Raw genomic sequence first — 15,598 nt, 5'->3', positions numbered from 1 at the left:
CTAAAGCACTCTAACACGACGAACAAGTGCGTACAAATATGGAAATAGAATATGCTCCCCCAGGAGTATTATTTCCACACTTGTATCTATTAAAGCAACACCACCACCTCTACAGATGGCCACAGCGCAGGTAAATGTGGCAACATGATGTAGGCTGAATTTAACACATGTGTTAACTGTGTGAAATCATTGCGTTTAAATCGTCTTTGTTTAGTTAGATACTCGAAACCCTTTTAAATTGAAAGTTATCTAATGAATATAACTAATTTCAAAAAATTGATATTTTTTTGAAAATAGGTACTAGGTTGGTATAAAAATTTTGAAAAAAATTAATAATAAAGAGGGTTTTTGAACAGGAATTTCCACTCCCCCCCCCCAACCCATCACCTTTGGACAGTACAGCCAAAAAACTGTAGGGGAAGCTTGGGTCTTTCAACACGATTTTTTCAACATTTTTTATCATTGTGGTGGGGGTAAAATTGTCGAAAAAAAACTAAGAACCGCCATAGCTCTGGATTGAAGGGTTGATCACAAAAACTGTTTTCGCCAAAATGTGTCTTTTTACAAGTACTTTCTCCCTACCAATACATAAAATTAAAATTTTGTCTGCAAAAGGCTCATATTTGCAAAAAAACCCTAAAAATTAAAATTATTATCAAATCTCGTTTTTGTTGAAAATTATTTTAAAAAACCTCAACTTTTGTCAAAATTGTCAAAAAAACAATGTTTTTTGGCCATAAAAGTCCTAAATTTTTTTGTAAAAATGAACATAAAAACGCTGTTGTTGGCCAAACTTTCAAAAATTCCATTTTTGGCAAAGTTATCAAAAAAATCTCAACTTTTTGTAAAAATTGCCAAAAAAGCACCAGTCCTGTTTTGTGCCAAGATGTTCTAAAAATCGTATCAGTAGAATAATTGTCAAAGTCCCATTTTTGCCAAAATTGAACAGGAGTTTCTTTTTTAAGAAAATTATTTAGAAAAAATTCCAACTTCTGGCAAAATTGCAAAAAAGGCCCTGTTTTTTGCTAAAATTGTCGAAAAATACATTTTTTTAAAACCAAAAAACTATGTCAGTGCAAAATTTCGGAAATTCATGCTTTCGCCAAAATTATCCAAAGAAGTCCTTGTTATGTTGTTTGCAAGAATTGTCGGTAAAGTTCCGTTATTGCCTAAATTGTCAAAAAAATCTCGTTTATGTCAAAATTGTAAAGAAGTTCCTTTTTTGTCAAAATTATAAAAAACTCCTAACTTTAGTAAAAATTATTGCCAAAAAAAACTCCTGCTTTTTGCCAAAACATTCAAAAAATCCTGATGCCAGAACTGGAGATAATTATTGGCTTTTGCCAAAATTATCCTAAAAATTTCTGTTTTTTGCCAAATTATTGTCAAAATCAATTTTTTTCGTAGTTATCAAAAAAAACCTGTTTTTATTTGCCAAAATAAATAAATTATTGTAAAAAAAAAACTTCTGCTTTTAGTCAAAATTTTCAAAGCTCGTGCTTTTTGTCAAAATTGTCAACAAGTCCTAACGTTTGTCACAATTTGTCTAAAAAGTGCTGCTTTTTCCATTTTTAATGTCAATCTTCGTAATTTTATATTTCCCCCCCCCCGATTTCCTTTTCTAATCACTTTTTATAAAATTCTAACCCCAAAAAAAAAAACGATTGTCCCTCTTGATGAGTCAATTTTAGCTGGAAATATATCCTAGTTTGTAAAAGGTGGTTGGTGCCGAAGAATTATAAATAGACACCCTCCACCTCATATCGCACCTCGGGAGTAATAAGGTCACATCTCAAAAAAAATTGATTTTGATGTTTTTGCATTTTTGGGGTTTGTATGACCCCCCTCGACCAAAAATTACACTTCGAGTTGGGTACATTATCCAGATCTTGTAAAAACTCAAATGGCCTAACTCAAAATCTCAACAACATTGCAAGTTGTTTGGAGTTATAAGGGTACATCTCAAAAAACTCCACCTTTTTGAGCAAATTTCGTACATACAAAGTGTTAACAAATAGTTTTGATTGTTTTGAATGTTTGTCAGTTAGAAATAGTCACAAGGAGTGCATTTTTTATTGGTTTGTACCAAATGGAAAAAATTTTTTAAATTGATCAATTTTCAGAAAAATGAATTTGCACATATCATGAAATTCTAGTTTTTTGAGAAAAACTCAAAAACTAAGCACTCTAGAAAAAAACTAACCACATTATTTCAATTGGAAATTTAATTCTCTACAACTTTGTTATCATGAAATTTTTTTGGACGCTTCCTTTCGCCTCCACATCAACTTTAATGAAAGGTTCTAATCTCAAAATGTTTTCCAAACATTGAAATATTTCCTCTTTAAGATTTTATTTTTCAAAGTGTTCTTATGCTAAATGAAGGTAGGATACCAGATCTTTAAAATGAGGTGCTATTCATTCCTCACAATTAATTATAAGTTGATAAAAATAATGAATCAAGTTTTTAAAAAAAAATCACTCTCCTGTAAAATTTCACTTTTTTGAGATGTGACCTTATTACTCCCTAGCGAGTGAAATATTACCAGTCTCCTTTTACGGATACTCGTAATATCAAGAAGGAACTATTTACTTACCCCTTGCTAGCTCAGCATATACCACTTTAGCGTCGGCTATGTCAACATAATAAACTAACCAATGTATAAATTAGGCTCACTTTCGTGAAATAATTTAACACAGGTTCGTTTCTCCAATCACTAATGTAATCAATGTAGTTAAATCACAGTCTCTTAAATATAAGGTTTTCTCAAATGTATAATTTCACCATAAAAATACGTAATTAGAACAGAGATACTATGCTCAACCGCCTAATCACATGTAAGTTTGAGTTTGCCAATACCTAATAAGGACAAACACGAGTATAAGTTGGAAAAATACTTTTTCTCATATGGAAGATATGGGAAAGCGGGCTAAATGCTCAAGTCCTACGATTCATAGATCGCCAAAGTCCTGGTCTGGACAAACTCACGTATATTTACCATGATGGACGAACAAGAAGTGATTTCGAGATCGAACCTAGCTAAAGTTATATGTAGGTACCTGAAAGTTGTGGAATTGATCTCAAAAGCTGATAGGCTAGCGCTACTTTTACCAATAAGTGGGGGGGGAATATAGAAATATAATGATGTTACGATGCAACCCCCCCCCTGTTAATAATATTAGCGCGGACCCCCGCTGAGTCTCGATAATATCTTTGAATTCACGAGTACCTACATCTTACCTTTGTGGTATAGAATAAGAATTTATTTTAGGAATTTTTAACAAGGAATAGATGGTTCGAGTTAATAGGTAGGATGGAAAATAGGTAAGTATTGGAAGAAGATAGATAGGAAATGGAATAATACGAGCATAGGGAAGTAGGAAAGATATAGGATGGAGAAATAAAACCTAATTACACCACATAACCTTCATTAAATCAGTTTCCATTACCATAATAAAACAAAAGCATCTTCTACACAATAATAAAATTTATAAGAGCCAAGAAGATATCGAGATGATCTCGATAATGTTTTAGAGATCCAAAATATATCAATTCAAAAACGTTTGATTCGATTACTTCACCATTGTGAATGTAGGTCAAATAATTAATCTCATAAATCGAGATATTTCAATTTTGTAGAATTACACAGAGGACCGAAGTCCTATATCGAGATTCATAATCGAACCATATCAATAAGAAAATACACTTAAGCCAAATTCGGCTATTTCAATTGTACATCACTATGTCTAAAAGCCTTATAATCAAGGCATATCGTAAAGGGACATTTTACCTAAAACCTACTCACCACATCATGGCAGAATTGCCATTACCGGCAACTCCGTTGCTAGGCTTCTACTCAGCCATATCGATGAGTTCAGCTCAGGTAGATAAATCAATTCAAATCGCGAAATAAGTCTCGGAGAATATTTCAGTTCAAATCATTATAATCAATGAAAAATATCACATCAAAAACACATTACATAATTAAAGAAAAATAGGAAAAATAAACGCATAAACGCACGTCCACCTTCATAAACGGAAAATCATAAGTTACCTGAAACCAGATTCAAAAGTTCCAACAACACACCGAATCTGAGTTCAAGTAACGCGATCTAGCATCCAATTTGTTCAATTAGACTGAGACTTCCAAAATTATAGCCATCTATACTACACCTTAATAAATCAAACGATCCCTAAGTTGTCAAGACCTAAAGGACAGAATTACCAAGTCCTATAGGATCTCATCAACTTAAGAATCATTACGTAATGCACTGCCAAGACAGTGAGGCCATAATGCCACCTTACACAGTCCCAATATTTTTTGTAAAAATGAACAAAAATCCTGTTGCTGGCCAAAAATTTCAAAAATTCCTATTTTTGCCAAAATTATCAATTTCTAATTTTTATAAAAATTGTCAAAAAGCACCTGTTTTTTGCCAAAATGTTCAAAAAATCGTATCTCTAGAATACTTGTCAAAAAAGTCCCATTTTTGCCAAAGTTGAACAGAAGTTTCTTTTTTAAAAAAATTATTAAAAAATTCCAACTTTTGTCAAAATTGTCAAAAAAAGTGCTGTTTTTTGCTAAAATTGTCGAAAAATACATTTTTTTTGACGTTGTCAAAAACGTCCTAATATTTTTTTCAGAAATGACCAAAAAAGTATGTTAGTATCCAAAAATTCAAAAATTTCTGCTTTTGGCAAAATTATCCTAAGAAGTCCATTGTTATGTTTCTTGCCAGAATTGTCTGCAAGGTTCTGTTTTTGCCAAAATTGTCAAAAAAATCTCGTTTATGTCAAAACCAGGGATCGTGGAGCGGAGCGGAGGTGGAGGGTAGGAGCCCCCCCGGAGGGTACGCTTTTTTGGACTTGCTCCGGGAGCCGGAGCCGGAGCAAGAGGTACTTGAAATTTTTCCACTGCAGCCGGAGGTGGAGGCGGAGGCACTTACAAAAAACCCCCGGAGCCAGAGCTGGAGCAGGAGGTATTTTTTTTCAAATAGCTGGAGGGGAAGGCGCTCTAACCCCCTCCCCCTCCACAGCCTCCGGAGGCGGAGCTGGAGGACAGGAGTCCCTCGGAGGGTACCCTTTTTTGCGGGAGCCGGAGCAAGAGGTACTTGAAATTTTTCAAGTGGAGGTGGAGGCACTTTGTGTAAAAAATCTTCGGAGCTGGAGCCGGAGCCGGAGGTATTTCTTTTTCAAATTTGGGAGTCGGAGCTGGAGGTGGAGGCACTGACCCCCTCCCTCCGCGATCCCTGGTCAAAACTAAAAAGAAGCTCATTTTTTGTCAAAATTATAAGAAACTTCCAACTTTTGTAAAAATTTCCAAAAAAAAACTCCTGCTTTTTGCCAAAATGTTCAAAAAATCCTGTTCCCAGAATTGACAAAAACTCTTGCTTTTGTCAAAATTATCCTAAAAAGTCTTGTTTTTCGCCAAATCATTGTCAAAATACATTTTTTTGTAGGTACAGGTAGTTATCATAAAAAACTGGTTTTTTGCCAAAATACTCGTAAATAAATTATTGTAAAAAAAAAACTTCTGCCTTTGGCCAAAATTTTCAAAACTTCTAATTTTTGTCAAAAATGTCAGCAAGTTCTAATTTTTTGACAAAGTATTGTAGGCAAAGACCTTTTTTTGACAAATTATCCAAAAAAAAATTTTTTTATGGTGAAATAGTCAATAAAATATTGTTGTTAGCCGAAATGGTCTGAAAGTACAGCTTTTGAAAAAATGTGTAATTAGGTACACCTTGTAAGTAAAATGATATGTACCTATGTTTATCACATCTATAAATACGAGTAGCCTAAGTATGGGTAAAAAACCTTCAAAAATGCTAAAAAAAAAAGTTTTTTCAAACGATTTGTCCCTCTTGATGAGTCAATTTTAGCTGAAAATGTTTTTCCCTTCACTGTCAAGCCAAATTTGGATTAAGTTGGTCAATTTTTTTATGGTTTGTAATTTTCATTGAAAAATATAAATTGTATAATTAGGTAGATATATTATGTACTAGGTACCTATTTATCATTCGGATATTTTTGGAATCATTTTTTTTCATTCGCTTTCATCTGATTTTGAACCAATCCATGCGATCTAGAACAAATATTCTGGACGATTTTAGTTCACAATTAGGTATGGTTTTTTTCAAGTTTTTGAATTTTGGTAAGATTTGTTGAACACGTGTGTATGGTACTATTTGGATTTGAAAAAGATTTTTCTGCAGCCTTTTGTAATTCGATCACCTATATACAAAAATCATCGGCCATCAATGATAAGCACATAAACTCTTCTCTAAAACTCATTTTGTAAACAATACTATCATTCAAACGTACCTCTTGGTACTTTTTTTTATCAATTATTTTCCCAATATTTAAAATTCGATGCTAATTTTACAAAATTCGAGGGAAAAATTCCAACAAAAAGATGGTTGACTTCGACCCTCGTTTCAAACTCGGCCAATACAAAGGCACCTCGTTGGGCATATTAACCAGTGGCGGAGACTCCCAAGGTGAGCTCAAGATAATCATTTTTTACCTATATTTTCACTAAGATCTCTGATACCTATGTAGATGGTTTTTCAATTCGATTATTTCGGTTATAGGTATGAACCCTTGTCTGAGAGCTATCGTAAGGTCAGCTTTGTACGTAGGGTGTACAGTTTTCTACGTTAAGGAGGGGTATCAAGGGATGATCGATGATGAAATACAAGAAGCTACTTGGGATTCTGTGTCTTCGATTATTCACAGGGTTTGTACGATGATTTTTTACTTGGGTACTTGTTTATATTTTTCAATTACCTAATAATTATATTTCGGTGCTTGTTTTTAGGGAGGTACGGTGATCGGATCAGCTCGCAGTAAAGAATTCTTAACCGATGAGGGTAAAATGAAAGCTATTAAAAATTTAATCACTCGTGGTATAAATCATTTAATCGTAATCGGAGGTGATGGGTCGTTAACGGGTGCCCACGAGTTGAAAAAGAATTGGACTCGTTTACTGGATAATTTAGTATCTCAAGGTAGGTACCGATGAGTCTTGAATATTTTGATTTATTTACACTTTTATGACATTTATTGGAATTAAATACATACAATAACATATAGGACTAGTCACCAAAGACCTGGCCGATCAACACCCTTACGTGAAAATCGTCGGCACCGTTGGCACAATTGATAACGATTTTTCCGGCACAGATATGACAATAGGTGCCGATTCAGCTTTACACAGGATTCAAGAAGCAGTCGACTCGATTTCTTCGACTGCTTATTCTCATAAACGTACTTTCATCTTGGAAGTTATGGGACGACATTGCGGGTAAGTTGAACACTTTGGAATAACATTTCAACCTTTTCTCACTCTCTTTGAAAATTAAAACTCTCAAATAGGTATTTGGCTTTGAAAACTGCCCTAACTTGCGAAGCTGATTACGTCTTTGTGCCTGAAATGCCACCGCCGATGAACTGGGCCGAAGATTTAGAAAAGAAAATCAAAATTGTAAGTGTTCGAGTCGTCTTCGTGATGGTGTTATTTTTTTTTTGTATGTATTGTATTAAAATATCATTTCATACTTTAATATAGGGTTTCGTGTATGGTAAACGACTTCATATAATCGTGTTATCGGAAGGAGCTGTCGATGAAAATCACGAACCAATTACCGCCGATAAAGTCAAACAGGTTTTGGTTGGAAAGATGAAAATCGATACTCGAGTCACCGTTCTGGGTCATGTTCAGAGGGGTGGAAGTCCATCAGCGTTTGATCGTATTTTGGTAATTTTTTTATTAAAATTATTTTATTATTTTATTTATTAAAATCTTAATACAAAAAGAAAAAAAATTAATTAATATTTTCATTTCCATGTTTTTTTTTTTTTAAATAATAAATTGCGATGCAGGGATCCAGATTAGGAGCTGAGACTGTCTTAGCAGTACTTGAACTTCACCAAGATGATGAACCAGTCGTAGTTGTCTTGTATAGCAATCAAGTACAACGAGTTCCATTGACGACGGCTGTAGAAAAAGTTAAGAAAGTTAAGCAGTTACTAGATGAGAATAAATTTGACGAAGCTATTGAACTTAGAGGAAGGTAATTCATCCAGTTATTCGGGTATAATTTTTCGTTTGATTGAAATTCTATCGTTGTTTTTTTACTGTTGTTATTTTTGTTCGAGGGTAGAAGTTTCAAGAGTAATTTCCAGAATTTCAAGATACTCAGTCGATTGGAACCGAAAAAGTTATCTTTGGATTCGCAGGTTGGTTCAGTTGACTATGTTACTTATTTTAATTCAAATTGTGTGTAAGATAAGGAAATTAGTAAAGGAAAAGAGGATGACAGGAAAGCGAATAGAAGGAGAATTTTAAAATGTGTTGAATAATTATTCTTTCAAGTTTTTTTTTTTTTTTTTTTTTTTAATTTTTTATTTAAACCGAAATATATTTGTAAATAATTTTGAAGTAAGTTTTCAATCAAATTTGACGAAAGCTTTAAAAAGAAAGTACCTAGCTTAATCCATCGTTCATCGTTGTAAATCCCTTTGATATAAAATGAGATGAAATCTCGAAAGTTGTCTACGCAGTCTGCAGCGCCTTAAATACACGCAAGTCATGATGTTGAATAAGTTGCCTAACCATTTTGCCGTAAATACGCATTACTATCTAGGTACCTATACCTACATTAAAAGCATATTTATTTGCATTTTGTTGAGATTTTTTTCTCACATTTGAACTTTCAAAGTGAATGCTTAATTTATCGTGTCCGATAAATATGAGAGCTGAAAATTGTCAGTGTAAAAATTGGAAAAAACTGCTTTAGAGATATTTTCTAATGCTCTTTGTTACAATCTAATTTTCAAAATGAGATCTAAAAAACACTCTTGGGGGCATACGGGTTTGTAATTTCAATCGAAATTTTAAAAAAGGTATAAAATTGAAGTAGCATATTATCGATCGTTACTGACTTGAAGACGCTGAATTCAAATATTGAGTCATTTTTTCCATCTGAATCCTCCGCCTCTCTACTCTCCCCAAAAATTTAATATTACGTGAGACTCGACTTCATTTAACATGATTTAAAGGATGCTAAGTTTTTCTCACACGACCTTAGATGCCCCTGCAATTTCCTACTAAGTACATAATTCAATTTTCAAAAAAAAAAAAAAAAAAAAAAAAAAAAATGGAAAAATTATGAAAATACGGCATGAAATGTGTTTTTTTTCACTAATGTGAGGTCATCGAATCCGAATATTAATTCATTTGCTTGATTTTTCATGAGACAAAAAACCAGTACTACACATTAAAATCTTTTTCAAGGTCCTAGAAGTCCATTTTCGTCGATTTTAAAGCTTCCTGGTATTTTTTAAATTCATTTTTCCAATAGGTACTAATGTTTGAAAACCTCTCAGATGGTGTCATTTTTGATTTAAAACAGGCGGAAAATAATTTTTGTTACTTTGAAAAAACTCTTGTCTAAATCTCATTTTTCCAATATGAAAAAGGTGGCTGAAATTTGAATTGGATGCGCTTTTCAGAAGTTGATTTTTTCAACCTTTTCCCCCTCCAGTCTTGAAAAGGTTTTTTGGTGCCCTTTTATGGACAATTTCTGATTTTATATCATCATTCAGCTCTATCCGCTTTCTTCTAAGTTAATTTGGGTGGCTGAGATTTGGTATGTACATGAGAGGGCTGCCCTGTAGGTTCAGGTACCTTTTCACGATGATTTCTTAATTATTCTTTTGTCCTCACCGAGGCCTTCCCAAAGTTACCAGTGGAGACAAGAAACTCTTATTTTGAAGTTTCACTTCTGGCGCTACCACCTCCCACAATGCTATTGGATTATATGAGAATTTGAAAAAAAAATTCAATTTGTGCGGGAATGATTCGCCAATAATAATCAAGTGAATGAATCGATTCGTTCGTGAATGATTCATCAAAAATTGAGTAAGTGAATCGATTCATTCGCGAACGAGGCACTTATACGAATCAATTCGTTCGCGAATGATTCACCAAAAATATTTCAATTCGTTCGTGAATGATTCACTAAAAATTGAGTAAAGAATCGATTCATTCGGGAACGATTCACTTATACGAATTGATTCGTTCGCGAACGAGTCACTTACATGAATCAATTTATTCGCGAATGATTCACCAAAAATATTTCAATTCGTTCGCGAATGATTCACCAAAAATTATTCAAAATTTCTTCATGAATGATTCACCAAAAATCAATACATATAAATAAATCGATTCGTTCGTGAATGATTCATCAAAAATTGAGCAAATGAATCGATTCATTCGCGAACGAGTCACTTGAATCAATTCGTTCGTGAACGAGTCACTTATACGAATCAATTTGTTCGCGAATTATTCACCAAAAATATTTCAATTCTTTCGTGAATGATTCACTAAAAATTGAGTGAATGAATCGATTCATTCGCGAACGATTCACTTATACGAATCGATTCGTTCGCGAACGAGTCACTAACATGAATCAATTCGTTCGCGAATGATTCACCAAAAATATTTCAATTCGTTCGTGAATGATTCACTAAAAATTGAGTAAATAATCGATTCATCCGCGAACGATTCACTTATACGAATTGATTCGTTCGCGAACGAGTCACTTACATGAATCAATTTATTCGCGAATGATTCACCAAAAATATTTCAATTTATTCGCGAATGATTCACCAAAAATTATTCAAAATTTCTTCATGAATGATTCACCAAAAATCATATAAATAAATCGATTCGTTCGTGAATGATTCATCAATAATTGAGTAAATGAATCGATTCATTCGCGAACGAGTCACTTAAACAAATCAATTCTTTCGTGAACGAGTCACTTATACGAATCAATTCGTTCGCGAATGATTCACCAAAAATATTTCAATTCTTTTGTGAATGATTATTGATTCACTAAAAATTGAGTGAATGAATCGATTCATTCGCGAACGATTCACTTATACGAATCGATTCGTTCGCGAACGAGTCACTTACATGAATCAATTTGTTCGCGAATGATTCACTTAAAATATTTTTCAATTCGTTCGTGAATGATTCACTAAAAATTGAGTAAATGAATCGATTCGTTGGCGAACGAGTCACTGATACAAAATGATCAATTCGTTCGTGAATGATTCATCAAAAATTGAGTAAATGTATCGATTCGTTCGCGAACGAGTCACTTACATGAATCAATTTGTTTGCGAATGATTCACCAAAAATATTTCAATTCGTTCGTGAATGATTCATCAAAAATTGTTGAGTAAATGTATCGATTCGTTCGTGAACAAGTCACTTATACGAATCGATTCGTTCGCGAATGATTCACCAAAAATATTTCAATTCGTTCGTGAATGATTCACTAAAAATTGAGTAAAGAATCGATTCATTCGCGAACGATTCACTTATACGAATTGATTCGTTCGCGAACGAGTCACTTACATGAATCAATTTATTCGCGAATGATTCACTAAAAATTATTCAATTCGTTCGTGAATGATTCACAGGATTCACTAAAAATTAAGTAAATGAATCGATTCGTTGGCGAACGAGTCACTTATACAAAATGATCAATTCGTTTGCGAACGAGTCACTTATACGAATCGATTCGTTCGCGAACGAGTCACTTGAATGAATCAATTTGTTCGCGAATGATTCACCAAAAATATTTCAATTCGTTCGTGAATGATTCACTAAAAATTGAGTAAATGAATCGATTCGTTCGCGAACGAGTCACTTACATGAATCAATTTGTTCGCGCATGATTCACCAAAAATATTTCAACTTGTTCGTGAATGATTCACTAAAAATTGAGTGAATGAATCGATTCGTTCGCGAACGAGTCACTTGTACGAATCAATTCGTTTGCTAATGATTCACCAAAAATTATTCAATTCGTTCGCGAATGATTTGCTAAAAAATTCAATTCGTTCGTGAATGATTCAGTAACTATTGTACAATTTGTTCGCGAGTGATTCATCTAGAAATCAATCAATTTGTTCAATCGCCAATCGGTTGTGAATGATTCGATCAATTCGATTCACTTCGCTTAGTTCGCTTGAAAACAGATCAATTCCTATACAATAGTTTCACAAAAAACCGAATTAATTGTAAATCAAGTGATCCGTTTACGAATGATTCGCCAAGAAATCAATCAATATAATTATTTATTATTCGATTCGATTGTAAACAGATCAATTGCTGTTCAAATGTTTCAAAATAAGTGAATCAATTTATTCGTAAAAGATTTTTATTTGAAGAAAAGTCGGTCTCCTCAAGCTAAATTAAATGCATGAGTGTTTTTTTTTCTAAATTTTCCCCCTTTTCAGAAAAAAAAAACACTTCCCCACGTCCGTCTTTCAAACAGTATTGATCACATTATATCGACCGAAACCTTCCCTCACCTAAAAATTTGGTCTCCTTGTATAAAGTCCTCTCATCAAGTCATAAAAAATTTAAAAAATTTAAAATTAATGTAGCTAAGTATTTTTTGAACATTTTTAGAAACATTTTATTCCTGAAAAAAATTTTCAAAGAAAATCTTCCTCGCCTTCCCCAAAAATACTGGCCCTCTTTGCATATAAATTTGATCAATTTCCAACATTTACAAAATTCTTAACTTCAAGGTTACTTACATCGAATTTTTAAAAGCTTTAAGGAAATTATTTCTGCTATTTTTCAAATTTGATGAGAGGGTACGAAGAGATGTTTCAGTGTACTTTTTGTTCTGTCTAAATATCACATTTTCCTCCAGTTTCCCATATTTTTAATTGATACATAATTTCCATTTTAATTTTACAGAATCGATACAACATCGCTGTATTACACATCGGGACTCCTGTTTGCGGCATGAACGCTTGCTTATTTTCCTTCGTACGGAACTGTTTGCATCGTGGCAGTAAAGTATTCGGAATATTCAACGGTATTGAAGGATTCTTAGCTGGACATGTAAGTTTTCGTATAATTCGTTCATCACTCCATAATATCCTATATTGCAATTTGTATACTAAAAAGGGAGGTGTCCTAGTAGCTAGAATGTATTATTAAGCTCTCAGTTTCAAAAAATTTCCAAATTTTCTCAGTTTAGAGAAATTCAATGGTCCGATGTAACCGGCTTGGTCTCAGAAGGTGGATCGTATTTAGGAACTAAGCGAACTATACCAACTGACGAAATGTATCCAAAATTCGCCGACCAGTTTGATAAGTACAAAATAGACGGATTCTTGATTATCGGTGGTTTTGAGGTAGGCATTATCTACATAGGCACTTAGATATGCAATTTAAACGTCATAGGTGCAAGTACTTAGGTATTTTTAGGTAACAACTGTTTCATTTTATTTCACAGGGTTACCAAGCAGCTCTGGAATTCATCAAAAGACGAGATCGTCATAAAGAATTCCGTATTCCTATTGCTCTTATACCAGCTACCATTAATAACAACGTACCCGGCTCGGATTTCTCAGTAGGTGCGGATACAGCTGTAAATATTATAATGAAAGTACGTCGTAATGCGAATCTAAATCGCAAGACTTAATTCTCGTGTCCGGATGAGAATCTTGCTGAGATTAATTAGTACCTATCTAATTTGGTTTTTGTCTGCGCAGGCGTGCGATTTATTCAGACAATCTGCCCTCGGTACCAAACGAAGGGTGTTTATTGTTGAAACAATGGGTGGTAAATGCGGCTATTTGGCTACAGCTGCTGGTTTGTATACGGAATTCTTTATCACAAAGGTATAGGTAGTATTTTTATGAGGCTAGATTTATTATTTTTTCATTTGGGTCCTCGAAGGTATCGCTAGTGGTGTGGATTCGTCGTGGATTTTTGAAGAACCGTATAATATTCAGCATTTGACCACAGAAGTTGAACATATGAAGATGAAAATGATTGACGGAAAAATTCTACGTGGTTTAGTTCTAAGGTTGGTGAAGATTTACCCAAATAAATCATCAAAGAGCATTTTCAAGAAAAAAAAAAAAAAACAACTCAAGTCATCACTTTTCTTTTAGAAACGAAATGTCGAGTGATAATTACAATACAGATTTTTTCACAAGATTGTATGCCGAAGAAGGTAAACATGTGTTTACTGCAAGAAAAAATATTCTAGGTGAGTACAGAAGAGTTTCACAATGATTCGTAGACTTATCTATTCCATATTAAGTTTCGATCTTGATAGAAAACTAACTTTTTGAATTCTTGAAAATTAAAATTGTACTTTTATATTTTTTTATTTCGCAGGTCACGTTCAACAAGGCGACACACCTTCGGTATTTGATCGCAGTTTAGCAGTAAAACTTAGTGTAAATGCTGTGCAATGGTTTTTCCGCCAATTTGAAAATGGCACTCGAGATTCCGAAGGTAGATTCAGTATGAGCAGCGACGATTCGTCGGTAGTTATTGGAATTTTCGGAAATCAGTTTTGTAACACGAAGATTAATGATTTACTGCCTTTAGTTGATATGGAGTAAGTAGTTATCAAGGATAAAGATAGGTACCTACCTATATTTGAAGGATGACAGAATTTATGCTCATTCGTGGGCAATTTTTTATGTTTTTAGGAATAGATTAGTGAAATGCGAATGGTGGATGATGTACCGACCTTTACTGAAAATCTTAGCTTGTCATAATTCGGTTTATAACGATCCGAATTTTAGGTGATTTATTGTAGGTACTTTTTGTAAGCTTATTCGTAATCGTGTTATTGATTTATTGTGTAAAATTGTGTTTAAAGTAAATTTTATCGGTATTTTTTTTTTTTGGTTTTTTAATTATTATTGTGGTGTGAATACGTAATGAGTTGGCAGTTGCTTGCTTCTTTAAAAAAGTGCCATGTGTTCTATGAAAAAAATCAAGATTTTCAACAAAAATATTTTTTTGAGCATTTTTGTAGAATTTTTGGGCCAAATTTGGGTCATATGTATATATATATTTTTTTTTTCCGAAAAAATGTCATGTGACCTACCAAAATATGTAGGTTGAAAATTTGCAACAAAAATCACGACAAAAATATTTGTCGAACATTTTTAACAAATATTAAGCTCGAAATTTGGGTCATGATATTGATAATTTTTGAAAAATTCTATTGCATTCACCAAAATGGGGTTAAAGAAGGAGGGTCATTATGGCCATTTTCGTGCCCCTCGCTGCTTCGAGACTTGAATGGCCTTTTCTTATAGGGGATGGTCCCTATTATTAATATCGGGTGATATTTTCCCAGGGGAACCCATAGAGGGGGGGGGGCTGTGGGGTGGCCCCAAATTCGAAAATTTCAAAAATTTTTAGAACCACTGCTCGAAAATGTAAAAAATTTAAAGTGGCAAATATATGTAGCTTCAAGGGTAAGCAATGCAGCACGTAACGCTTTTTTCATTTTTGACCTTTTTGGGGGTTGTGGTGGGGGTATTTCTATTTTTGAAAATTTTGGAACCCCCTTTTTAGTTTTTTGACCCTTCCCGTCGAGCCCCGCTAATGCCCTTTTCATGGTTTATTGCTACTAGTAGTAAGTTGAATTGATATCATTTGCAACCCCCTCAACAACTTGGCTTATATAGAAAACTTCAATTTTTGACTTTTTTTTGAGGTCCACATTTTGGGAAACCATGAAAAGC

The 15,598-nt window shown here is 33.6% G+C and overlaps 1 protein-coding gene across 1 annotated transcript; it reads left to right on the top strand.

Moving 5' to 3' along the window:
• Positions 1 to 6,596: 6,596 nt before the first annotated feature.
• Positions 6,597 to 14,648, top strand: LOC135833994 (ATP-dependent 6-phosphofructokinase-like). Its single transcript, XM_065347831.1, has 15 exons — positions 6,597 to 6,740; positions 6,822 to 7,011; positions 7,097 to 7,307; positions 7,379 to 7,487; positions 7,572 to 7,760; positions 7,886 to 8,076; positions 8,167 to 8,242; positions 12,792 to 12,938; positions 13,073 to 13,234; positions 13,336 to 13,488; positions 13,595 to 13,694; positions 13,782 to 13,911; positions 14,000 to 14,097; positions 14,229 to 14,454; positions 14,549 to 14,648. The coding sequence occupies exons 1-15, from the start codon at positions 6,597 to 6,599 to the stop codon at positions 14,646 to 14,648; spliced, it is 2,226 nt and encodes a 741-aa protein (XP_065203903.1).
• The last annotated feature ends 950 nt before the right edge of the window (positions 14,649 to 15,598 follow it).

Source organism: Planococcus citri, chromosome 2 (genome assembly GCF_950023065.1).
Source record: "Planococcus citri chromosome 2, ihPlaCitr1.1, whole genome shotgun sequence".
In the NCBI taxonomy this organism is placed as follows: Eukaryota; Metazoa; Arthropoda; class Insecta; order Hemiptera; family Pseudococcidae; genus Planococcus; species Planococcus citri.
The sequence above is the reverse complement of the archived record's forward strand: the minus strand, read 5'-3'. Positions and strand labels throughout refer to the sequence as shown.